This window comes from Enoplosus armatus, chromosome 6 (assembly GCF_043641665.1).
Source record: "Enoplosus armatus isolate fEnoArm2 chromosome 6, fEnoArm2.hap1, whole genome shotgun sequence".
Taxonomy (NCBI): Eukaryota; Metazoa; Chordata; class Actinopteri; order Centrarchiformes; family Enoplosidae; genus Enoplosus; species Enoplosus armatus.
This window is the reverse complement of record NC_092185.1, coordinates 10001801-10029557: the sequence shown is the minus strand read 5'-3', so window position 1 is coordinate 10029557 and position 27757 is coordinate 10001801. Positions and strand designations below refer to the sequence as shown.

Sequence of the window (27757 nt, the reverse complement as noted above, 5' to 3'; positions counted from 1 at the left end):
ATGCCGCTTGTGTTCCGCACGCTGTTGTTCGGCTTCGTAACGCTGCTGGTTGTGGTTCTGATAATAGATGATATTGCAGAAGTGGAGGAAGAAACTGCGTGAGTAGCCCGTCGTGTTTTATCCATGCATGGTGTGTGTGTGTGTGTGTGTGTGTGTGTGTGTTATAGTGCGGTCCATTGTTTTCTTGTCCAGCAGGTTTATTTCCTCCAGTCTTTTTTTTCCTCACAGGATTTGAATCTGTTAAGTGGTGGGAAGAGAGGACGGGAGACAAAAGAGAATGAATGAGTGAGATAAGATGAGTTTATTTGAATTGAAGTTTGGAGTTGAATGTGAAGTGTGTGCGTGTGTGTGTGTGTGTGTGTGTGTGTGTGTGTGTGTGTGTGTGTGCGTGTGCGTGTGGCTTGTTTCTACGTTTGTAACACTTGGGTGCAGCAGCAGCAGCAGCTGTTCCGACAGCGAGCCTGCCCGGGTCTCCAAGGATTAGGCTATTTGTCTTGCAGCAGCCTGCATGCGGGATAGGATACATTTATACTATAAGAGAGAGTAGAGAGAGAGAGATAGTGTGTGTGTGTGTGTGTGAGAGAGAGAGAGAGGGAGAGGAGGGGGCAACAGATTGGAAACAAAAGAGGCTTTCCTCTTTTTTTTTCGTTTTCATTTTCAGACTTTGAAATGTTGAGCAGTGCAGCAGAAATCTTCCAAGTCGCACACATGCCCCACTTGAATCTGACCTGCAAGAAAAACCACATTCTTAATTTAGCATCCAAATACTTCTGTCACAACCAGACCTCAACAGTGCAACGTCCTCCTCTGGCTCTCATCATTATCATCACAGCTATAAAGATGCTGTGTTACCTTAATAGCAAAAAATAAATAAATAAATATGATTTCTTTTTATTTTCCCTCTGTGAAGCTTTTGGGATTCTCACATCTCCCTTTCAGCAAGAACATTTTGTTTTGAATGCAATTACCCGGCTGTGGCTCACATCGTAATGAGGTCATATTGGTTTGTGATTCGCCGAGGGAGAAGAGCCAGAACCAATTCCACTTCTGCATAAATGCAGCTTAATACAATTATAACAATATATTTAAAGCCACCAGGATCGTGAAATGAGTGAGGACGGCCCACCTTGTCTGTCAGAGCGGCTCTCTTCTGTTTCACTCCTTCAGCTGCTGGCTTATCAGACGGGACCAAGGTCACAAAATATGTTTATGCTGATGCTTAAAAATCTGAATGCATACCTGTAATATGTTTACTGTAAATGCATGTTGGCTGGCGTAGTCAACCCCCCTGTGAAAAGAAAACCTTCTTTCAGTATAATGGGGCTCCATTAAGGCCACATTTCTCCTCATTACATCAGCAAATGGGCCCACAGTGGATTGCTCTAAAAATACCTTGATACGTGCTTTTCACCTTCATTCTGTCTTAAAAGATAGACTTACAGTACGCTTGGTATTGAGTACAGTGGGTGCATTATTGTTGCATGATATGATTACAGGAAGGATTTGAATCGTCCGTCCATTATCAAGCCAGACTTCAGGCTGTGGTGTGTCATTCATAATTCAATCTAAATCTTTTTTTTTTTCTAGAAGTACTGGACATTCAAAGAAGATGAACTTGCACCGGCTCATCCCTAAACCACACAGGTCTGAAATCCAATTATCTCCACACACACACTCACATATATATATATATATATATATATATACATATACATATAGCTTAGCCGTAGACCACCAGGGTCTTTCTATATAATTTTCAGTAGGCATTGGTCATTTGATTCCTTTGCAGCCTCGCTAACACAGTGAGTCATTCGCAGTGAGTGTCTCATTACTTTTTACAGCAAGAAGGCAGCTGCTATAAATACCCGTCAATGTGGTGGTATCCATGTGATAACAAAAACAGCTGCCATAAGAATAAAGCGGAATTAAACTTGTGTATTTCAAATAACATCACTTTATCGCATTTAAATTATTCTAAGCCTCATTCAAGCCAAGTCAAGGGAAGTCAGTTTTGTTAAAATAGTTGTGGAGGAAGTATTCAGATATTTTACTTAAGTAAAAGTGGCAATACATCTATGTAAAAGTACTTCATTACAAGTAAAAGTCCTGCATGATTGTACTTAATCAACATACATACGTTTTGTCGCTAAAATGTATTTAGTATCAAAAGTACTCATTATGCAGAAAGTGGTCTCCATGAGTCATATTATTACATATTTTATTATTAAATCACTGTTACTGATGCATTCTTGTGTATTTAACTGTTGTAGTTGGTTGAGGTGAAACTAATTTGAACTACTTTATAATACTGGTACATGAATCTATAACAATGCTTTATATTTTTTGTTTAATTTCATATTGAGTTGATCTTTGTATGTAAAATCGATTAAAGCTACTGAATAGGTGTAGTGCAGTAAAAATGACAATATTTTACCCAGAAATGTGGTGGAGATGAAGTATAAAATAGCATAAAATAGTAAAGCTTTAGGTACTTAAGAACAAGTACCCAATGTTTGTCCTTGAGTAAATGTGCTTAGTTACATTTCACTTCTGTTCATAAAACCCAAAATCCCAAATTCGTCTCAGAGGACTCAACATATGACACGCTCTATTCTTAGACTCTTGAACCCTTTAATTGGGAAAAAAAGAGGGAGAAATTCACACAATACGTGGACCAAATAACAAGGCTTTTGTTTCTTATTGATCAGCGCAGTGTGTCAATAACATGCCTCTCCATTCTCATTTAGAAAGGCTGCAGCACACGTGGACCCGACTGCTTTGACAAGATTGGGCAAAGACGTAAATCGCCTCAGTCCAAGCTACAACAACACTGCCAAGCTCTCGACAAACAGCTGGACCTTCAACAAGACCCTCTCCAACCTCATCAGGCAGAATCATCACTCTCCTACAGTTACAGGACATATCTTTCACCCTCGACTCGCTCCCTCTTAACTATTGTGTATTTTCTCTTTTCTACAGGAAGAATATTCTGAGATTTCTTGATCCGGAGAGAGACATCTCTATTCTGAAGGGCACGCTGAAACCGGGAGATATCGTCCACTATGTTTTTGATCGCCACAGCACCACAAACATCTCAGAAAATCTCTACCGTCTTCTGCCAACCGTATCCCCCATGAAGAACCAACATCACAGGCGCTGTGCTATTGTGGGAAACTCTGGGATCCTGCTGAACAGCAGCTGTGGACCCGAGATTGACTCTCACGACTTCGTTATCAGGTATTTCCTTTTTTCACACACACGGCATAAGTGATTTCAGGGTTGGACGTCTTCCATTTGAAATAAATCATAAAACATGCAAGTTTGAGTGGACCGTAATTGAAATGGATTAGCACATTAGTTTCCGTTTTAGGTTTATCTCACTTTACTGAGAGCATAATTCACATTGGAATGATAATCACTTTCTGAAGTCCTCGCTTTATTTCAGGTTTAGAGTTGGTGCTCACACAGCTGGAAATACATTAATTGCGCTTTTGAAAAAGCTGTCAAAGCTTTTTAATAATTTAAAGTTGGAAGCGAAACTGCCAGGCTTAGAGCAATTAAATGCCTGATTATACATTAAATTGACATTTTGAAAAGCTTTTGCATCCAGCTGAAACACATTGTGCTTGTCAGAGAAAATCCCGGCACTCTCAGGGGTCCTGCTCTCATTTATCAGAGATTTCTGTTTGTGAAGCCTTCAGCCGGCTCTGTTTTGTGTTTGGGTGTAAGTAAAGGAGTCGCTGAGTGGGTTATTTAGTGGGTTATTTATCTCTATTCACACTTCATTCATTGGAGGAAAATAAATCTGTCTAGGGTTATACTATAATAGAAGATGCAAAAAAAGTACTCTGGTTGGGATTCTGCGTACAGCTCGAAACAATCTAACAAAACAGGCACTAAATGTGGAGGTATCTACTGTGAGAAACATCCTCTCATAAATCAATGACTTTAATGTTGCTATATAAATGGAGCAGGAAGTAGCTGTCTGCGGAAACACCTCATTGAGCTGATTGATCGATAGCTGAATAGGCCTCAAAATCCTCGTATGTCCCCCATTTTATTCGGAGATTGATTCTGTTGTCTGTGTGTCTTGTCTTTTCTAAGTGCTGCAGTGTTATGCTGATGAGGAGAGGTCATGATTTCTAGACTCAGGCAGCATGATAATAATGCCGGGGCATGGCGGTAATGGTTGGCTGAAGGCAGACAACGGGGGAATGTGGCATTTTGAGAAGATGAGGAATTTGCTCTGGCATTCAGGTATCAGATAGGGAGATAATGTCTCACCTAAATATAGTTCTCTGCCCCATGCTTGGCTTCCACAAAGTAGGTTGACAGTGTTTGGGGTACTAGTTATAGATGATTTCAGCTCAGGGTTATGATAATGTGATAATGTAACAGAATCATTTGGAATAAAATAGAGTCAGCGGATGGTGCAGATTATGTTTTCTGTTTGCATGTAATCTTTGAACCAACTGTCTCCTAAAGCAGGTACATCAGCTGTCATAGTATACTGACAGCAAGTCCCTGTCCAGTGAAACCATGCATCTAAAAATGTTTCAGGTAAACTGAAGATTTAAGTGTTCTTTTACTTCTTCTTACACTAAACAAACTGTTAGAAAACCCACTGAATTATCTGAGAAATGAGTTGTCACGAAGCTGAAAAGTTTTGGAGATACGTGGGTTTCAATGGACAGTGAGCGTACCAGTGTGTAAATTAGAGTATGTTATTCAAAACAAGCCCTCCTGGTGTGTTTTCCCGGCGCACTTAAAGAAAAGAGATGCTTCACCGAGAGGATAATTACCGGCTTTGTGTTTTCTGGCATTTACTTAGAGGCCGGGGTTAACGTCAATAAACAAAATGCCATCCTCTGCTTTTCTGCCGAATTTCACTTGTATTTCTGCTCTATTTCACTCCTGGTAGAAGTTTCTGCAGGGCAAATGGTTTGATTGGTTTGAGGACATTTACAGATGGATGATAAATTCAAGAGAAAAAAACAAATAAAAATAAAAGTTTTAGTAAGGTTTTAGTGAGGTCGGACCACCATGAGCTGCCAGAACAGCAGCAGAGCTCCTTGGCATATAGTCCACTTATCGGTACCATTCAAGGTAACAACTTTTTGTTAAGATTTGTGATTGGTATCATTGCAATGTGTACATTTTTGGCAAGCTCACTTGTGACTGTGATGACCACAGCATATGAAGTGCATATGATTCTCATCATTTTCATGTGTATCAAACCATTCAGTGACCTGTATGGAAGCATCTGCATTAATGTTTCTCCACTGATTTATTCAGGTTTTTCCTTTCAATTTGAAAATGGTCCTCCATTTCAAGTTTCTTGAAATCCTTTACAGTCCTACCAGCCAGGAGCAAAAGTCTGCTGAAATCAAATAATTAACAACAGTCTATTACACACACACACATTTCATGCTAAAAAGAAAAATGTGAGAAGAATATTTGTGACTGATTGCCCTACATGGGATGTCATAGCTTTATCAGTCACTAAATCTAAAAAGGGAAAGGAAAACTTGTGGGAGAATTAGGAGTGTTAACTGTATGATGGACCTGTCCCCTCCCTGTGTCGCTGCTCATCATGGTCTTACACTCAATGAGAAACTTAACGTTTGCTTTATGTTTGCAGATGTGTGAGCTAGAGAGGTTCATATCAAAAGACAGTCTAGACAATTAAAAGATATTTCTACATAGGAAAACCTGACCTGTGCCTGTTGGTTTTAAGGTGTAACCTGGCACCAGTGGAGGATTACTATCGGGACGTGGGGTGGCGGACCAACTTGGTGACCATGAACCCTTCAGTGGTGCAGCGGGCCTTCCAGGACCTGGTCAGTGAAGAGTGGAGGGATCGCTTCTTGCAGCGTCTCCAAAGCCTCAGCGGCAGTGTGCTGTGGATCCCGGCCTTCATGGCCAAGGGGGGAGAGGAGCGCGTGGAGTGGGCCCTTCGTCTCATCCTGCTTCACACGGTGGACGTACGCACCGCCTTCCCCTCCCTGCGCCTTCTCCACGCTGTCAGAGGGTAAGATGCAGCTCCTGGTGTGCCGCGTCTCTGAAGAACACCTGTGAGCAGCATAATCAAGGGGTTGGCAAACTAATCTGCAGCCCAGGTGGCTATTTTTAAACAGAGCATTAAAGCTGATCACCAGGGGCAGTCAATGTGAGAACGCTACTCTGATCTCTCTTCACTCAGGGTGCACCTCGAGTCGTCTCACCAAATCTGTCTTGATTAAGTGTGAAATGTGTCTTTGTGTGTGAAATGAATGACATTGTTCAAGCATACATATCAGTCTATTTTATGTTTCATTTGTGTCCTAGGATCAGTCGAAGACGTCTCTCTTAAACAAACAGTTACACATTTTGGGAAATACGCTTATTTGCTTTCTTGCGGGGAGACAGATGAGAAGATCGATACTCACGTTTGTGTGTTAAGTGAGATGCAGGAGCCTGAAGGCGACTAGCTTAGCAGAAACAAGGGGGGAAAGCTAGCCTAGCTCTGTTCAAAGCTCAAAAATACGTCTTCCAACACCTCTGAAGCTCACTAATTATCACATTGTATCTTTGTTTAATCCGCACACAAGCAATGTAACAAGACCAAGGGTCTACAGCCATGCCAGTGGCTTTGTGAGGCTGCACAGTGATGCCTTGAGCATAATGCCTTAAACAAAATGTAATTACAATTCATCCAGAGAGATATTTCAGTCGGGACCAAACCGACCAACTGACAAACTTTCCTTCCCTAGAGCCACTAGCATGGCTAAAAACAACATGTTTGTGCTTTTACAGGAAGTTACATGCCTAGACTATTTCTTGGTGATCAATAGCCGGGTGCAGTGACTTACCGGAGTCTTGTTGTCCCGGTAATGTTGCCAGGCATCCAGCAGAGACGCTGTAAAGAAGTGCTGAGCAGATGGATGAACTGTTGTTCATGGTATCGCTCCTCTCATCTAACTCTCTGCAAGAAAGCATGAGTCGAGCTATGAAAATGCTTTGCAAGGGAAACATTAATTTCTGAGGAGATCAATTTGCCGAATGTTTAAATTATGTGCAAAATATGGCTTATTTGTTAGCTCCAAATTGTGTTATTGAGATAGTGTTGTTGACAGGCTGGTGCAGTGGCTCAGTAATAGCGCAGATAATTGATTTATTTTAGAGTTCAAGGATCTTTTTTTGAGGAATGCTTTTTGCAAATCTGTCAAATACAGCCTTCACTGCCTTCAGGCTTTTATATAAAAAAAATCCCTCTCTGTAATTCTTTCTGCTGTCCTTGCCTCTCTCTCATCACAACCAGACTCTGCTCTGGATCTTTCCTGCATTGTTAACAGCCACCTCTGGTCAGTGACCAAATTATGCCATTTTTTACGCCCCAACTAACACTTGGTATTGTGAAGGAGTAGAACTGGGCCATGATTTCTGTTATTAACAGTCTCTTAGATCAGTGTTTTACAAGGGAAAATAATTAGCCTGAAATGTTATTGGAGATGAAACGCATGCCTTTGTCCTCTTTACAGTGGTGGCTGATAAAAGTTCCCCCTGACCTCGTCCTTTTCTCAGTAAGGCTGAACCTTGAATCCCCGTCATGTGCAGCAGAGGACAAATGATCTGCTCCAACCGAATGCCACATCAGACCATTTCCTGATAATTAGACCACCTTCTCTGCTTGTTAAAATGCTCATCACCTGCTGTAGTGTTCGACTACAAACTCGCCCACTGTTTGCCCTTCATGGCACATGAACTGCTTTAAATAGTACAACCTCTGCATCTCAACACGACCTTCCACACTAACCACAGAGTGCACAGCCGGAGGAGGCAGCGATAGCCTCGAGACTGGAGAAATGTGCTAATGACAGGAAAGGAAAAGGAAGTTGGGGCAAGTGACCGTCTGACCACCTGCCCCTGAGGGCAGCACGTGGCATCTCACTGTCATAGGAGCTCCTAGGTCACCTAAAGTAGAAGGATGCAATTGTGCAGAGCAGCACCCGCATGTGTGCTGTGTGCAGTTCTGTTAAAAGTCTGCTGCGGTAAAAGAACATATGTGCTCAGCAAATATGCAGCAAGAAACTGAATCTAACATTCAGCCTTCAAGAGTTATTTTTCCAAAGAAACATTCAGTAAACGCTCTGCCAATGTGGTGAGATGAATCCATTTTTTTCCACAGCGTGTCCTCCATTATTTCAGGAGTGTCTTTGTCTTGAATCTAGACAAACAGAAATTATTTGTTTCCTGTGCAGATGGCTGCACCAGTATCAAGAAAATGGCACTAGATTTAAGATTTTGGAGCCTGTTTGTTTTGAATTGGAAATGTGTGGAATAATCTCTAGGGCTGCAAGAAATGATTATTTCAAATGTCAATCTGTTCAAAAACAGTAAAGAAAATGCCATTTCCTAGAGCCTAAAATGCCATCTTCAGATTGCATATTTTGTCCAATCAAGAGTGCAAAATCCAGAAATATTCATTTTACAATGATATAACACAGAGAAAAGTAGCACATCTCCACATTTCAGAAGCTGGTTCTCTGGAACCAGAGAACGTTTGCTGTTTTTGCTTAATAATTGAAAATTAAATGACCAGCTGCTTTAGCATCAGTTAAAAACTAAGATTGTTGGACTACTAGGCTAAATGACTTGTTAAGAGATTTTCTGCAGTGCATCCACTGAGCAAATGGAAGGAAAAAAGAAAAGGTATCTGTGAGTAGACAGGTCTTGAAGAGGAAGTTTAGTGGTCTACAACAGAATAAACACATCCGGCAAGCTCTACATTTTTGCTTGTGTGTCTTTTTAGCATTCAGCTCCACTCTGTGTGCTCCAGATATGTCTGACCACATATCAAAACCTGGGGGGGGGTCTTAGTGAAGGAGAATTTGTAGTGGAGGAAACAGTTATTGAGTCGTTGAACACAGCTAATTACATACTGTATGTCTTTGCCAACAGGTATTGGCTAACCAACAATGTCCACATCAAGCGTCCGACCACCGGGCTCCTCATGTACACGATGGCCACTCGCTTCTGTGAAGAGATCCATCTTTATGGCTTCTGGCCCTTCCCTCTCAACCCGCAGGGCAAGCCAGTCAAATACCACTACTACGACACTCTCAAGTACGAGTACACCTCCAGCTCGAGTCCTCACACCATGCCTTTGGAGTTCAGGACCCTGAGCACGTTGCACAGACAGGGGGCGCTCCGGCTCCACACTGGGGCCTGCGACGCAGAGAGGAGACCACAGAAGGAGCTGCAGAGCAAATAGCTGAAATGAAGAATCTCCATGGAAACCACTCTTTTGACTGAGCAGACTCAGTACAAACAGTTTTTCTTGTTACCGTACTTTTATGAAACTTGAATTAACTTATTTTGAGTAATTGGAAGGAACGTTTTTCTATTTCGAGCTCTTTTAGTGGCTTGTTTCACTGGTGTTTTAATGAGATTTCTATGACAACCTTTAAAATAATGAGGCCCTATTTTCTTGTCTAGCCCCCCTTCTGCTGGTGTAACCCAACTGTTCATGGAGATCCTGTCATGTCCATCTGTTGGCCCCTTATATTCCTTACATTTTAACCTGTCCATCCAAGTTTCCAGTACAGTTATAAGTAATGGATTAAGGATTCAGGACACACATTTTTGTTTTCAAAATTGGTCATGAGACACCATGAATTAATATTCCCAGTTTATGGTATGACAGGGCTCCATTAAGGGTGGGTTGTAATTTATCCAGCATGTCAACAGCATGAAGAGCTGTAGAATTAATGGCTCCTGTGAGTCACTGGTTGGGCCACAAGATGGAAGCACTTAATAATCAGGGAGAGTGATGATAAAAAAGAAAAAAATGTTGGTCAACCGCTCAAACGTTTGCTTTTAATACGATTAACCCTTTTTTTAAAGAGTTGATGATAACACCTTTTTCCTCTGCCGGAGAACATTTTATGCTTTTGTAGCTTCCTATAAAGCACCTTAACTGGTGTCCACAGAAAAAACAGGTCATTCATAAGCAAACATTCAAAGAGTCCAGTCAACCAGAACTGCCATGTGATGGAGTTAGGTTACCTTGAGAGCCAAATGAAGGAATGTAAGCTCGTTGAATTGTGCTTCGGCTTCTGCGAGGGCAAAGAAGGAGTGTACCAGCTGCTCACATAAGAGTGTTTACACAGTCTTAGCCGACAGTAGACACACTTTGTAAACTTTTCTCAGACAGCACCAGCCCTGTTTCTGCACTGGAAATGTTAGTGGTGAGGTCAGACGGTAGTTGTGTAGCGGTAGAAGAGATTTGTTTTCTTTTTAAATGAATGTATTGGTGATATTCTTACAAATGCTGTAAGAAATGAGCCCCATAATGTGCTTTAAATTAATTCCTAGACATTTAGCAACAGTTTCAGTGCACTAACACTGGAGCTGATAGCTTTTTTGCCTTTATTCAGTTGAAATAATGTGCGATTATACTTGTATAGTGTGTGTTTGGGTTAGTGTTCAACCAATAGTTGAGACAGATATTTGTGGATTTGATTGAAGCTGCCAGTATTTTTGTGCCTATAATCAATAAATTTGACCGTTTAAAATCGGACCGTTCACATGTTTAGAAATAGAAGTATTCAGGGTTTATCCATTCTTGACAGGATGGGAAAGATGAAGAGCTTGATTGTTTAACAGTCTCACTCAAATCTGAAACCCAGATATGAAGAAACACAAAAAAAATGTATTTTATTGGAGACTTGTTAAGTAATTGTGTTTATTTTAAGTCCAATACCAGATTGATTTGTCAAACCAATACATCAGTTTAAAGCTAGTTTTGATTATATTTTTGTACCTTCAAGCTTCACCTCAGTAAAAGTCTTGAAGTTCAGTTGTTGAGATTTTAGGCTTTTAGTTGTCTTGATACTGGGCCTTTTGCCAAACGCTTTGGGTATTTTTCTGCAACAAAATGCCTTGTTTAATAAAAGTTAACACAAGTATTGGAAATATTCCACAAGCTCTGCAGCCAAACAACTTGCCTCTCATGCGCTTCCAGCCATGTGATTTGTCCGTAAAAAAGTGTTGTTTTGACAGGATGCGCCTGTTGACTTGCATGTTGGCCTTCGCTGCCAGTGAAGTTAAGAATAGACATGAAAAGTTGCACCAGAGACGTTCGCAGTCTGAAGCAATGAAAGGTTTACTTGTGAAAGCTCGTCTGAACTCGGCAAAAATAAAAAAGATAATTCTGTTACCAACAAAATTAAGTTGATTTAATTTACAAAACATTTACAAAATTTACAAAATTAACCTCGAATTTGGAATTTGCAACAGTTTAGAAAACTCTCTACTGACATGAAGTTTCTGCTGTGAAACTGGGGGGATTGAGCTGTATAGTTTTATCTTTTTGCCATGTATGCTGTATGTTAACATCTGCCTAATGTCCAAATTCCAGCAAACAAATGCTAGCTTTTGCATGCTTGTCTTGTCTTGATACATACAACTTATATTTCAATTTTTTTGTATTTATGACTCAAGGACACTTGAATTGTGCAGTTATGACAAAGCGAATGTATTTTTCTGTGGCAGAGAATACACAATAGATCAGAATGGAAAAAAAAAAACAACACTTCAAGCCTCTCCCTTAAAACGATTTCACACTTCAAAGGAAGCAGTTTTATTTCAGTAGTTTTCAAAGAAATGGAAACTGAGGAGACAGCCGTGGGTACACATAACATGTCTGTATCAAAAACCAAGCAGGGGACTCAATAAACCTCCAAAGCACTTTGAACATTTAACTTTGTTTTGGTGTAAGTGTGGGATCATTAGCTAGTCTTCAAATAGTTACCACAATGACTTTGATTAATTTTACAACAGGAACTTTGTTTAGCAGATGATTCAGAGCTAATAAAAGTCCAGAATTAGCATCTTTAGATGAGCAGACTTTCCACAATTTCACACACAGCTAAAGATAAAATAAAAGAGACATTGCCAAGATGGAAGAGGAAAACTACACGGGTGACAAACTTAGCAGATGCACAAATATGGATACAGTGAAAGACTAAAATGAAACATGACACAATACTGAGATGAACAGTGGTCATATAGTCTGATGGAAAACACACAACACAGTCAGCAGTCTGCTTAATTACATAATATTAAAAAATATGGTTAAAAGTTCAATGATGATGATTCAATGTATGATTCAAAACCCTTTCAACACACACTTCTGCACATCGCTTATATCTAAAAGTGGCAATAAAAGTATCCAGTCTTCTGCGACAACAAAAGGAAAATACACAATGTTCTTTCTCCTGGAAAGAAAATGTTGAAATAGTTTCTACAAGATTGGCCACTGCAGATTCTTTTCTTTTTTTCTGTTAAATAGAGACGGAGGTCATTTGGAAGCAGCTGCACCTGAAGGCCACGGTCCACTATGAAATGACAGTTTGGATTCAAACAGAAAGTCACCTACAACACTCACATGTGCTGCTGGAACATAATGCAGGAGTACTCTGCATTGTTATTAGTTTACTGTGATTACATTTAGGGTGCAGACAGAGGCAAGGACGGTTTGTAAACTCCTCTGCTATTTGTTTCATTTAAATCAGACTTTTGGTTGATTATTGTGTATTTGATATTTGAATTAAATATATAACAAACACAACTTTGTCTTTGTTTGTCATAGTAACTTAATACTCAATACTCATTTGCGAACTTAGTATTCAGTTCAATTCAGAACTGTCAGTATCAGGTAAAACCTCCATTTTAGACTCAAATGTCAAAACATTTCCATCAACAGTCAAAGACAACTGGGACATAGTTTGGTAGAGTACTGTAGCTGGCAGTTTGTACTGTTTCTTCTTTCTCTGCGATTTACCACCGCATCTAAAATAGTAAATTTAATTGAGAGCATTTGATGAGAATGGCTTACATGATGTAACTGATTTATTCAAAACTCCAGTTTAGAGATAGAGACAGTACGTGTGTGGAACAGAGAAGCAACTCTTCAGCCCTTTCCAAGAGTAACACCAGACTAGCTGTTCACCTACTATTTCAAGCAAGAGTTACCAGATTGTGGAGATCATTCGGAAATGAGTAACTAGACATTATATCGTGATATAACATTGTTTTGATTTGGAAAATAAGACACTGGGTGCTGAACATGTTCTACAGTGTAACTGCATCGCTGCAATCTTTAAACCTGTTGTTGACATTTGATCAGTGGTTACTTGATTAAATGAAACTGTCACATGATTGAACACACCTGATCACAACAGCATTCACATTCATAGCAACATTCCATAAATACCATACAAACATATCCTGACAATATTCTTTGCGCTTTTAATCAAATTTGAAACCTTGAAAACGTAAAACTTCAGCTGCGATAGCAGCAAAATAGGAATGTCTAAGACAACACACAGTAAAAAAATATATATACGCTTACTCCATACATAAGGACGGAAAGTCTTCAGTATATATGCACAATAAAGTGGTTAGTAAATAGAAATATATTTGATATGAAAGTTTAGTTAAAAACATCAATTACTGTATATCACTAGATTCTTCAGTGTGCAAATTTGACATTTGAATAAAGTATTCTCTGCACAATATTTGTTGCACGTTAACATTTTGTGCATTAACTGATGGTCTTTAGTGGCCACAAGTACTCATTACATATTCACTCAAATCACAAAGTGTGATTAATCCTGCATTTTAATATGAGTAGATCGTAGCTTCAAAGCAGGCATTGCTTCCTCCTGTAATCTCCTCAGCCCAACATGCTGCATACTGCAGCTCAAGTGTGAAAATTAAATGTAAATGATAATAACTGTCAGAAAATGTAATTTCCATGTAACGAGTTGTTATGAAGATGACAGCCTGATTACCGAACGACTTTTAAAGTGAAGTCACGACATGAAGTGTCCTGATCTTTAACATTAGAAAGAATTGGGCAGGTATTTGGGCCACGTGGTAGAATCAGTCAGTAAAGCAGCAAACAATGACTGCAGCTCCAGTCCTTTTAACACAGATAAAAGCCATGCACAAGCAGCATGTGAGGTTGCTGATTTGGCAACACAAAAATACAGAAAATCACTTGAGTTGTCCCGGAGTTATCAATGTCGATGTCCATGCTGGGATTCACCTGCAAAAAAAAAGTGACAACTCACAGTTACTTCAGAGAATTTGTGTTACTGTCCACATGGTGAGGAGGAAATATGTTCAGTCCTGTCTGACTTGGAAGTCAAGAATGTCAGGTAAACAGGAGACCATATCTTCCTTTGAGGAAGTGGTTGTGTGTTAAAGAACAATTGAAAGGACGGAAGGGTGAAACCTAATGTTAACAGAGCATTAACTAAAACAGCGCTGCTTTAAAATGGCGTGTTTCTTCAAGAAGAGCAAGCAGTTCAAACACATTTTAAATGCACTCTTCAATATAGATTTTCCTATTCTGTCAGTGTGGTTTTGTACCGCATGTCATTGTGCTTAAAATTAAGTGTAACAGATGTCTTACTAAAAGCAGAGTGAGAGACTCTCACAGCCGCTTTAGTAACACAACAGCTGTGGTGTCACCCTGCAAATTTGAATAGTCAAAACAGAGTCAGTGCTTTACATAGGGAAATCAACGTTAAAACACTTTATGACAACAATGGAAATAAGTGAGATAAGTAGAGGTATTGAGAGAAAACTAAAAGTGTAAGACTAGCAAAACCAGACAATTGAAAAGTACACAAATACTGTAAAGGGTTCTGTTTTTTATCTTCATCTGTTTGATACAGTCAAGGCCTTGAACAACAGAATATTTCTTTAGGGACATGAGCTGTACAGGTATGTTTCTGTAGAAATAAAGGGCCATTATCACACTTTATAGTGTTTAATATCTCCACTGTATCCAAATAGGGAATCATAGGCCTAACTTCTCTGATGTGTACAACAGTCTCACTGGGATTAAGCCTGCAATCATTCTTTTTTAGTATTTCATTTCTTTTGTTTTAGAATAACATGAATATCTGCATGAATGTTGTATTGCTTAAGTAACTGACAAAGGACAAACCTGTATTTGACATCAAAGAGGGTTGAGTCATCGTCATCGTCGTTCTCCTCATTAAGAGGGGCCATCTCCACACGCTCTGCAGGTGTCGTTATAATGTCATATTTCCGCGTTTTTCTGATTCGCCGCCCAGATCTGGGGGGAAAGAAAACAGTGGCAAACATGAGAGACAAGCACAAGAAATAAAATCACCCCATTAAGGCTGACTGACTAAACCACAACATCAGCTATGAAGCTATTCTAGTTTTTCCAGATGGGGAGGATTAAATTGGTGTATTTTGAGTTCTTACAACCATATTAATACTCCAACTGACTGTTAGTATCGTCCTAACAGCCAAATGTTTTTCTCAGATGAAATAGAAATCGACATTATTTGAAACCACTAATTAATTATAATCGATAGGCCATTTATCAACCAAAATGCCAAACATTCCCTGGTTACACCTTTTCAAATTTTTCAGTTTAATATCATTGTAAAGCAATTTGAAGACACCACATTGGCCTCTGGGAAATTATCAACAGATAATCACTAATGAAACTGATCATTAATCGCAGCCCTAATATAATATACTCTACGTGATTAATGCAAAGATGGTAGTAATGATCAGAAGTGTAAGAAATACACTTCACACTACATATACATGATTAGATTCACAGGTCACAGACACACATGGTTAGAAATGGCCTACATAAAGCAAGTTGTTTTAAGTGCCTCCACACTTCAGCTCCCTGTGGGAACATTATCAACAGGCCCAGACGTGTCCTTCACATTGAGCCTAACTCAGCCATATGCTCCTAATCTATTCATTTACCAGGAACACCGCTGAGATTTCAACATATCCTAGTGTGACTGCATCACTTATTACAGGCCTTATATAACCGTCTCAGAGAAACAGCAGCATCAACCTGCCGGTGCTTACCTGATCACTTTGATGACCAGGCATGTGATGAGAGCAGCTGTTAACACGCAGATGAAAATGACAATGTTTTTCAGAGTTGGGAGATGCGTCATGAGAGATGAAATCCGGGATCCCACGGCAGCATCCGTGACATTATGTGTCAGTTCGTCTGCGCTGATGAGGGATGATGATGTTGAATTTAACTGCGTCGCAGGTGAAGAAAGAGTTTGTGGTACGCCACCGACCCGCCAAAGAGCCGCAATAACAAAAGTTAAAACCAGATTGTATGTCACCATGGTGCTGATATTAGAAAACGCAAGCAGGATGTTCTGTCGGTCGTCTCTCCGAACTAGATGAAATGAGACAGCAGCTGTCACATTATAGAGGATCGACTTATCAGTGTCAGATTTGGCTCTTTGCACAATAAAGAAAGCGTGAGGCGCAAATATCCATCTCTCTCCTCGTCCAGGCTTCTCCTAATGGTGGACTTCTAGGTCGCAACTTGCATCTGCTTCCAAGACGTGTTTCCCTTGAGGTGAGTTATAGCTATTCCTTCCTGATTGCATTAGGGCTTCGTGTAGAGATGAGGATTATCCGCCTCCGGAAGCGCTCTGCAGGCTGGCCTGCTGCTCCTAGTGCTGAAGGGGAGCATTATGTGGGCTTGTGCTGCCTTCACGGCGCCCTCGTACTTCCTGATACATGATACTTTCGTCAAGAGAAGGATGTTAGCAGCTTCAGATGACAAGTAGCCTGAAACTATTTGTTTTAGTTTCAGTGGCCCATGATGACTCTTTTAGAGAAGAAATTCTTACAAATAAGAATAACTATTCAATTACTCATATAATTACTCAATTACTTGCCTTCTCAAGTCCTAAAAATATATTTATTTATGTATTTGTTTATTTATTAATGCATGCTAACAGTGCCCCCCCTCCTTCCTATCTGTTGAACTTAATGGTTGTTATCCTTTATTTGGTTTTATTGATTCATTATATTTCTATCTCAAAATAATGTAATTTAAAAATAGTGACTCTGAAAATATCCAACGTATGTGTAATTGCATAATGTAAATTAACTCACAGGTCATTAAAGCCCACACATTACAACAACACAGAGGACATGACTTTGTGCTCAGTTAATGTTAATATATGCATTCTTCCTTTTGCAGCCAATGGTTTTGCAATAGGCTATTTGGTATTCTGACATAGCAGTCTACCCTTTTTCAGAACGTGCAGCAAAATCATGAGGGCAGAACATGTTGCTGGTGTGTTTATATTCTACATTAAAACAAACATTTCTAATGTCAACACAATAAAAATAATGCCAATAATGCTATCTAGTCATTAGTCACATTAACTTTACTATTTTGAAACAGTTAACCCCCCCCCCCCCATCATCATCACATCTTGAAGACTTGGGTGTAACAGGTGATTCTAACAGCTCTTATCACATTTGGGGTTGAATGGCAGTAACAAATTACCAACTGCACCTGAAGGCAGCATTTCTCTGTTTACCAGTGGGATAGCAAACACAATTTTCCAAGGGCAGCAGACTCCCGGGTCACGACCGCAGATTCCATGGAAAATCTTCACAGTGATAAGTGATGGTGATAATCATTCAGCAAATCTAAAGCAAATAAAGGAAACACAAAATCAATCAATCTGTCTTTGTCTCACTCACTCAGACACACAAACAGACATAATTTATTATTTATCTCCATTTATATGTTCATTAGACTTTGTGTTTACAATCTGCATAGTCCTATTGAAAAAGTAAGACAGACACGTAGATTTACCACTACAAACAGATCTCTGATGGCAGGTAGGGGAACTTGCAGTTAAAACTACTTTACATCAGACGCATACAGCATTTCTTGCAGTGTGCAAACCTGTCCTTTTATCTGAAAGCGAAGACAAGACAGCCTGTTCAGTTTTGTCTGTTTTGATGTCTGGTTTTATTTCTGCACAGCTATTACTGGGAGTGATATCTGTCTGCTGAGCTCCTGTTTGTGAGAGCCATTTGATTCAATCAAAGCCCACCAGATGGCAGCACAAAATAACAACGGAGCCTGCGTTTTCCTTCAATGCATATGTCGAAATCCAGAGGAGACTAGTTTGAGTGGGCCTTTATCTGTAACATAAGGTGGCTGACATTTGTTTCTATCTTATGATATTAAGATTTTAGAAAAGCTTCTAATTGAGGAAAATACTGCACACTAACATGCACACAAAACCATGGTCATAGTGTAAAATGCCTGTGCATTAGCTATACCTTGATTTTGCTTGGTGATTTATTGATCATTGACAATGATTTCCCTCTGTGCAGCATGATTTGGTTGCCGCAAGGTAAGATTAAAATCTTTAGCTAAAGGGGGTTGTCACGATCTCAGAGGACGGCCTGAACTTTGCACAGAGAAACAGCTCAGTGTGACTACACTGATCGAGTTACATTGTTTTAGACTGGCTTACAACACAGTTTGATGTTCATGCTTCAATTTCAGTTTAGCTTCTATTAAACACACATATTAGAACAATTGAGTTTAGACTACAATATAGTCATGAAATGTAGTCATGTTGTTGATTTTGAAACTTGCTACACTTGTCCCTTGAAAGAACATGAACTGAAGACATGCCATTAATCTTAAACACTTTGACCATTTGACTCTCATGAGCTGTTTGTTGAACAACATGACAACACCAGCCTACAGAATCATTTGTCTTGCTAATTGGAAAGCAAACATATGAACACAGCCTACCTGTTCTTATGTCAACTGTCAAAGGCTATTTGAAATGTGACATGTATGCTTTTAGCTGAAATAACACACCCAAGAATGCGACCCTGCCTGTTGTTTGTGCTGTTTCTGCAAAGTGTTAATTAAGGCACACCCTTCTGCAACACTGTTGTGTACTTTTTTTCTTTACAAACAAGTGGCCCATTCTGACAAGGAAATGTTTCATGTTAAATGTTGGTCCTTGCTGCAGGTTAGTGTGAGTTCAGAGTACTGTCATAGTAAGAGGTATCATACTATTGTAAATATGAAGCTCTCTACTGACTACTAGTCTCCACTTATATACAAAATCCTCAAATAATTGCATTGTATCAAGCACAGTGAAAAACTGTCTGAACTATCCAGATCAGTTGAACAGACATTTATTTTTCTTACATGCATTACTAACACCAACACTAACAACCTGCCTTAATTGAAACCAAATTGGTGCTCTTAAGAGGGGGATATTCTCCATGTTTTCTGCTGCAACAACAGGGCCAATAAGAGTACATTTCCAATTCTCAATCTCTAAAAGCAAATAATTTTAGATTGCAACATTCAGGTGACTTGCAAACAAACTGATAAAGGCAAAAGGGGTCTTAACAGATTTGGTGAGTATAGGCACTTCCCTATTCAAACCCATCCAGCCACTCAGTCAGTATAAGGCTGTGTTCACTTCACTTGTAAGGTCTGCATTTGTAATGCAATGGCAGGACACTCCTGTTGCTAGGCTGAGGATCTTTTTAAAGAAATCTTCCACTGCACAGAGCATGCGCTGTCGTGTCAAACACCTCATTGGCCAGCCATGGGGGTGGAGTGCATACCACAGACTCCACAGACTGTCCAATAAAGGCTGCACTGACTGAGCAGCCGAAGTTCACCAAGTTTGGTTGTCCCCATTAGACTTCTAATTTTATTCTTTCGAACGTTTTCAGCTAAAACAAATAATAAGGTTAATGTAATTTATTTTAATTTTTTGTCAAGCATCTGATATTGCATTCATGTTCAGTTACTCCACACTCCACACAGAGGTGCTGTAATAAAGCAGCTTTCCAATCTCACTTACAGAAGATTTCTTTGTATATGTTTGGAATATAAAAAACATTAAAAACTAAAAAGAATGCTTTCTGTGCATGGCATATCTTCCTCCGAAATGGAGTGGTGCATGGCCTCAATCACTCCTTCATCACTGAGAAATGGTGGCAATCAGGTAGCCTAAACATCAATAACAGGAAATAAGTCTGATGTCTGAATTATGTTGTACATAAACCAGGGAATAGACATGTGATTTTTACATCACATTAACAGATCTGCACACATAGTACACTACCTTTAAAGGCTCACCTGAGGGAAAGGGTTCAAAGATTACCTGTTTTTCAAGACACAGAGGTTATTACACAGCAAATATACCTACTTTGTGTTTTGAGCTAAGTTTTCTAATATGGCTGATGAGAGGGAAGCATGAAAGTAGACACGCTGGACCAGTGCCAAGAGAAAATGTGTTTTTCTACCCCTTAACAAACGTGTAGACTTATCTTAATATTTACAGTAGTGTGTCACTTACTATGACACCCAAGTGTCACTGTTTTTACAGGATTATATATTTTGTTTTCTTAAAATTAGTTAATTTAACGTCAGTAGGTCACGCAGGTTGGTTGTTTACGATGACCGTTAACGTTTACTAACGTCCACTTTTAGCTTGATTTGATTGGTTTACTGCTCGTGTCAATGTGTCGCTATTCCTTAATTTGAAACAACAACATAACATTTGCTTTGTAAACGCTCATTTATTGTGTTCAATACATTTTAAATGTATAGCTTTTGTTTTGGGCTCAGGCTTGAAGGCGGTTTTCAGGTTCAGTAGGCTGCTAGAGCTAGCTAGATGTGGCTGGAGAGGAAGTAGAGTTTGGCTTACGTTGAGAGGAAAGTGGGCAGAGCCGCTGAGGGATATCAGCTCAGGCAGAGGCAGAGAGGAGGACACACACAACAGAGGAGCAAGGCGTCGAGAACAGAAAGAAGGAAGGGCGGAACGATGCGGCCGAAAGACCCACCAAAACGACGAAAATCGCCCAAGAGTGCGACACCGACCGGGGCAGATGACGGCGGATAGACACTACCTGGGGAATGGGTAAGAATTTACAAGTAATCCAACTTTAATAGCTGTAAAATACGATTCAGGGGTGTATGGCAATATGGTGGAAAGAACGACAGTTAGACGCAGTGTTGTAAAAATGGCCATGGTGTGATGTCAGCGAAGAATAAAGAAAACGACCTAGAGAGTGTAAATTGTATATAATTGTGTTTTAGTTGATGGAATTTACATGTTTGCTAACTCTGTTTCGAGTTAACTTAGTTAATATTTGGACGAGCACATTTGTTCTCGACCTGTTTGGAGTTATTTCAACCTACGCATTTAAAATTTGCTTTGTCCTTGAAAGGGCAAATGCCCTTGTCTGAATTTACTCGACAAATACAACAAAAATAAGCAGATGTTTCGTTTTTTAAATGTTGGATCGAGATTGGTTGACATCAACACAACAAGCTTGAGCATATTTTTGTTTATTTTCAGTGTATTTGTTTTTTGAGGTTTTTCATCGAATTGTAAATCAAAAACACATTGAAAAATCGGTAAATTTTCACATTGTCTTACCAAAGAGTGTATAAATGTAGTTTATAACAGGATTTAAGGAAGTGTGAGATGCTTAATACTTATTATTTAAAAAAATAGTTTAAATAAAATGTGACAAGTTGACAAAATGCTCTAAATATAACAATTGAACCCAATTCTTCCATTATAGACACTATACATAGACTGAACTAGATTTCTTTGTCAAACAAAGGTCCTATATGTTATAAAAGCTTAGATATACTTCGAAATACAAAATAGGGTGTTGGCTTTTAACCCTTTGAGGTACTGAATGGAGAAGTAATTTAAATATGTACATTCATGTTGTTTTTACATATTGCTTTACACCTGCAAGACATGTAATTAAAGATTTTTATGTTAGAAAGCTTCACTACAAGTCTGAATTTAAGGAAACTCAAAATACTATATTAAGATTAAATAAAGAAATAAATTCATCTTAATATCACGGTCTCGTGGATAAGGCTGTTGAGTTATCCTCCTATGAAGGCAAATACTACATTTAATAAAACAGATTATGTAGAATCTTTTATAATAGATATGTGTATCTTAAACTATATTGTTAAATCCAAGGATTCAGGCTTAGTACCACCCTGCACTTAACAAAATTTCCTCTCAAAGCTATTCTCAATAGGATGATACTGGTTAAGACTAATTTAGTGGCATTTTGAGCTACCAAGACACGCTAAGATGAAATATTTTCCGACCTAAATATGCAACAACTTATATATGATTTTCTTAATGTTAATGACATCTGAAACATTCTTGAAAATTATCTTTAAAAGATCTTAAAACACAAATAGCCCTTTTATGTCTGTTTATTATGCCAACATAAATTGCGTCCTTTTTTGTTGTTTTTAATTGAGACAAAATGATCATAATTATGTTTTGTATTTTGCAGAGATTCCCTTGATGGTCCACAAATTTCGTTAAAGAAGAAAGGAGATCAACTGACCCAAGCTAAATGGTATGTGTTTATAACTGGTCCAGGCTTCAAGCGTTTTTTGCAATCTTACTAGCTTCTTTGTCTTTACTGCTACATGCGTGTAGCCAGTAGGGTGTGCTGTTGTCTCATTTCCTCTCTGAATCTTTATTTTTCTATTTTAAAGGGTTGACATTTAGCCAACATGGAGTCGCGAATAGAAGGATTCGGGTGATTCGCACTGCAATGCGGATTTGTAAGTATAATTTCTAAGATAGATCAAATTTCGTTGTAGAAAAATTGTAGAGAATTCATTGCATGTTATCTGTGCATTGAAACTCTTCAAATGTGTCAAATCAAATTGACTGTTTTTACTGACCACTAAAATAACTGAATAATAGTTAACAGCATACTTTTTCACTTCCATGTGAATGTCATTGCTTTGAAATACCACTAAACCTCAAATCTTATGTAGTTTGTGTGTATTATAGCAGTTTGTTTCAATAAAAGCATCGACAGTCATGTCTGATGGTAGGACAGTTCTGCCATCTAGTGTATGTTGTGGCGAAGGATGTACACGTCAATGAAAAATGCATATAAGTGATCAAATACCTGACTCTGGGAGAGCTATTGCTTGGTTAGTTTCAAATAAGTATTGTAAATATGTAAATTCAATTCATACTTTTCAGAGCATTTGAACTCTCCAGTGGTTTTAACATATCATGAAAGTAGTTTGACAGTTACGCATACTGCTGAAACGTCATTAAAATCATAGGATTCCCAGAAGTTGTCTTCCACGTCGACCTCTCTCTGTGCAATCTTTTGTTGTGTTAAAATGACTGATAGTTTGAGTTAACAAGTTTAAACAGTCAAGATAGATATGTATATATTTTTTATTTTAGTAAACATTCAGTTATATTAAAACAACATCCAGATTTGTAATATGTTCATCATGGCAGTTCGACTAGCTAGCTAATGTGTGAAGCACTTGCACTACTTCTTTTGTTGTCATAACAATATCCCATGTAATAAAAACACCTGACAACTGACAATCATCACATCAGGCTCACATCAGTCATATTTAAAACACTGACATTTTACAACACTAACACTGGCTCCGAGTTAAGACGTGATTTCAGTGGGTTTGCGATCCCAAAAGATAACGTCAGACCATGCTTCAATTTCCGTGGTGTTGAGAGACTGGCAACACGAACTTGTTGGAATTCTTTACAGCGTCATTCATTGCGGCTTTAACCAAAAAGTTTTACTAAGACTCCTGGTGCAACTCAGCTGGGGTGGATAATTTTAAACATATAGAGCTTGAGTTGCATTGAGCACATCTTTTGCCCATACTGCCCTATCTATCAGTAGTTTGACAACCTGTGCCAACATGTGATTGCATTTACATTTTGTAAGTTAGCAAACTGGTGACCTTTTGCAAGGGTAATCGTACTATTGGCTAATTTGGCTACACAGTTTCACATCATGGCCTGTAGAGGGCATCATGACAACAGGCAAATTTATTTTATTTACATTTTACAAGTTTTACAAGGTAAATATTAGGTGCAGTGTGGTGCACTTGATCTGCATTGTTCATTATTTCCTCATGCCACTGCTTTTGGTTTATGACACCTTGAAAAAAATTCTTAGACAACCCCATATATCAGCCAAATGAAAATCAGGCCATGATCAGTGCCTACATTTTATTGGCAGCTGTGATGTTATTTGCTGCCAAAAGCATGTACTTTTGCACCAAAATATGAATAAGAAAACCTTGCAACATAACAACAACAACAACAACTTCAACTTCCTGAGATTAGAGATGCACTGATATGGAAATTCTGGAACAATAACAGTAAACTACTACTTGGGTCAATACATATAGCCTAGCTAATAATGAAACCATTTTGCATCTTAAAGACATTTACCCTATTTCACAGTCCATGGTTAAAGAGTAAGAGAAAATCTAAAATTATCTAAAGATGTATCATTAGATATTTCTCATAGACATTGCTTAACCAAATAAAATTGGGACATGAAGTCGCTCTGAACACAGAAAAGTGATTCTCTGGCTGCCCTCTTCAAATTATTTTTTTCTTAAGGCTAGAAGTCCCCCATAAAGAACGTAAATGCAAAACCATACAGTTAGCAATACAAATTAGAAAGTGGACACCTTTTTTACATTACTGTAAAAATCTGCCAGCCAATTGAGGTCACTCTGAGATTCATTAGTTTCCCAAGAGCACATAAATGCACCACGCAGCACAAGATCTGTCAACTCTACACAGAGTGACGTATGTTTGGTTGCACGTCTAGAGTGCTTCACTGACCACGTACCACAGGTGTTGCTTTTTCTGTCCTAAAAAAGAGAACATTATCTGTACCAGGTAGTCTGTTGCAAAATCCTTCAAAAGACTTAATAAACTGTATCTATTATTGTAATAAGACACACAATGAGTTGTAATTATTAGTCAGATTCCATTAGTGAAACAGTGATAATACTTTTTTTATTTGCTGTATTTGGCCTCCCATACATTGTGAGCCCCCATAGGATGTTTTTAACCAGCACAACAGTTAGGCTTTACATTGACTTGTCCTTCAATCTTTAAGCATTTACTGTGTAGAACATTACTACGAAGGTTTGAGAGAATTGTGTATTTTTTCTGAGATAGTCATTCCTCACATTCAAATGATTGTTTGCTGTAAAGTGTAACTTTTGTCAGTCATATTAAGTTAGTTGCAATTAAAATTTAATGTCAGAGGACCTGAATACTTCAAACTAGTTAAAACCAGCCACATTGAGTGGTCCACTTATTTACTATTTCTGTGTGGATCTGATGTATGTTAATATGGGTATCACTCATTGTTCCTTATCTCTTCAACAGCGGAGACATGGACCAGTGTGAAGATTTTCGAATTTTGAAGAAAAAGAAGACAGCTCTGTAAGTTTTTCATGTTTATTCACATACTTACTGAGCTCATTAATATGATGAATAGAAATTTTTACTTACTCTAGAGATTATATGTTCCCTGTATCCTATTCGGATAGGTTGAGAGTACTGCACTTCTATTTTAAGTGAACCTTACCCCACATTTATGTGGAATATGTATTGCTGCCATTCACTTTTAGTTCTAAAAGCTAGCGAAAGACCTAGATGTTAGCCGGTGGAGTGCAGAAACAAAGGGTAAGTTTGTAAATGTAGCTTTATGGTAGTATATGCGTAACAATTTTCATCATGTGGCTACTTTCATCATTTATAATAATATAAGCTATTTTTACTTTGGCTTTATGTGGACGTTGGCTGTGTTGCCTCCTGTTGGTACTTTACTGAAAAAGCCACAATTCTTCAAGAGTTGCTATATATCCATTTTTGCTAAAATCTCTGATAGGTTTTTGGCCTTAAAGTTGAAAACATGACCGATGCCACGTCACTAGTCAGTTTTATTTCACTGCCGTATTTCAACATTTTAAGAGCTATGATGGATTTTCTTTTTCTGATTTTGAAAAATAGATGTATGAAAATTGCCATTGTTTGAAGGGTTGCTGTAATACTTATTGGATGCTACTATGTTGTACATCTGTTGGTCCGTCGTATCATTGCTTTGGTGACTCTGGTAATCCTTTTGCCAGATCAGGCAATGGATCTTAATTTGCATACAGCATTGTTTGCTTACATGCCAGTGTTTTGATCGTAATTTGTTTGAACATCACTGTTGTTGCACCACACTTTGCATAAAAAAAAAACATTTTATGCATAACACATGATGTGAATTTGGCTATGTCTAGACTTATCATACCCCTGGTGGTCAGTTGATGAATTTATTTGCTTGTTGTTGGAGCATTTACTCATCTCAGACCTCATTTTGCCGATAACTTCGAAGTCACCAAACATTAATTCAGAGCCGCACAAAAATTTGACAGAACTTACATTATCAGTGTAACTTGTTGCACTTCTCACTTAATACTAGGAATTCCCATGTGGGAGCTTCTGCCAAATCTATTTATTTATTTATTTAGTTCATATGATGCATCAAAAGTTGTATTGAATGTGTTATTGGAATTTAATGCATAAAAGTTTGGTTTTAAGACAATATTTCAACAGCTTTTATCCTAAAATGAATAGCAGTTATGGCGCTGGTTTGCGAACACCCCCAAATTTGTAGTTTGCATTCTATAAATTGTGTCGATTTACAGTTCATGAGAATAGCTACTTGGATAATATATTTTAACAATTGGATATTCCTACAAACGCTCAGATTTCAGATTAACGCACTTGTGCAATGCTAGCCAACGCAACTGAAAGCTAGCTAAGTATGTGACTAAACTGTCTTAATTTTAGTCTCGTTTAGCATGTCGTCTTTAACTGCTGGACAGTGAATCATTAATCATTTCAGTTGCACTGTGGGCTTACAACTTTTCCTTCTTTTTTTATCCTATCAAGACCCCATTCAACTGGATATTGCTGAAGTGGAGACAGCGTTGTTTAACGTGAAGATTGCAAGTGATTTGGCAGTTAGCCAAATTTTGACAAGATGAAACCGTTTTCTGACTGGACTTTGATGTTTGGATTTTTATTTTTTACGACAACATGGACACTGGAACACCGTTGCTGGCTGTAGAGTGGACTTGTTGAAAAATGACACTGTTGTTTTTGGGAAACACAAAATCCGACTTTGTACATTTGATATTCAAATGTTGTTTTTAAATAAAGTGTATGTCCTCCGTATTTTTCCTGGCTTTGTTTCCTTAGCTAATTAACCAGATAATCACAAGAGGATAATTGGCGTAATATTTTGATTAACGTTGATAACGTTAGCTCGGCTGTTGGTTTCAATATTTCAGCTAACCCATACAACAAATTAATTTGGTTTGCACTGACTTTGTGTCACTTATAATCAAGGTCTGCCCATTTAATGTATAAGCTAGCTAAGTGCTTAAGCTTCGTACTGGGTTGATGAATCTCCTAAAGTAGTACTCTGTTTCGGGTGTTGCTATTCAAAGAACTTATCATTCGATTAGTGAGATAAAGGGAAAATGGTTGATGAAAATGCACCCTTGTGCTTCAATAAATCTTAGCTTAAACCATCAAAACAGTTTAATACACTAATTTTTGTAAGGGGCATTGAAAGCAGTTAAAAGGGTTTTGGTCTAAACAGAAATGGTTTCCAAATGCTCTCTAAAATGGCTCCTGGTTGTCCTTCTTCCTGTCTGAGCAGGAAGTGATGTAATTGGTGCAAAAATAATTATACACTTTTACAGCCTCTCAGTAATCTTACCTTTTATGAAGTGAGAAGAAGGGTTTCAACTTTAAGCTTGTGTCCTGGTGCTGAAAACATATGTAAGTTTTTATAAAAGCAAATTTTAAACATAATAAAAGGGGTGGGACTTAACCATCACCTGAGTGTGGTGTAAATGGAAATAACGTCAATCAAAGGCAAAGCTTTCAGAGCTAGGAAGGAGCTCTAGATGGCGGCTGAGCCTTGGGAAGGGTGCCATGGGCTTTCGTCAGACCTTTTCTCTTGC

At 38.5% G+C, this 27757-nt stretch overlaps 2 protein-coding genes and 1 long non-coding RNA gene across 3 annotated transcripts; 2 read left to right on the top strand and 1 right to left on the bottom strand.

The window, feature by feature from the left end:
- Positions 1–9253, top strand: st8sia2 (ST8 alpha-N-acetyl-neuraminide alpha-2,8-sialyltransferase 2). Its single transcript, XM_070907773.1, has 6 exons — positions 1–98; positions 1588–1644; positions 2748–2888; positions 2980–3237; positions 5738–6031; positions 8941–9253. The coding sequence occupies exons 1-6, from the start codon at positions 1–3 to the stop codon at positions 9251–9253; spliced, it is 1161 nt and encodes a 386-aa protein (XP_070763874.1).
- A 2337-nt stretch (positions 9254–11590) lies between these two features.
- fam174b (family with sequence similarity 174 member B) lies at positions 11591–16465 on the bottom strand. The gene is made up of 3 exons (XM_070907511.1): positions 15922–16465; positions 15005–15136; positions 11591–14095 (listed from the first exon to the last, which is right to left on the bottom strand). The coding sequence occupies exons 1-3, from the start codon at positions 16194–16196 to the stop codon at positions 14092–14094; spliced, it is 411 nt and encodes a 136-aa protein (XP_070763612.1). The 5' UTR covers positions 16197–16465; the 3' UTR covers positions 11591–14091.
- A 4164-nt stretch (positions 16466–20629) lies between these two features.
- LOC139286704 (uncharacterized) lies at positions 20630–26960 on the top strand. The gene is made up of 5 exons (XR_011597387.1): positions 20630–20795; positions 22213–22278; positions 22421–22489; positions 25119–25175; positions 26676–26960. It is a non-coding gene; the product is annotated as an uncharacterized lncRNA (long non-coding RNA).
- The last annotated feature ends 797 nt before the right edge of the window (positions 26961–27757 follow it).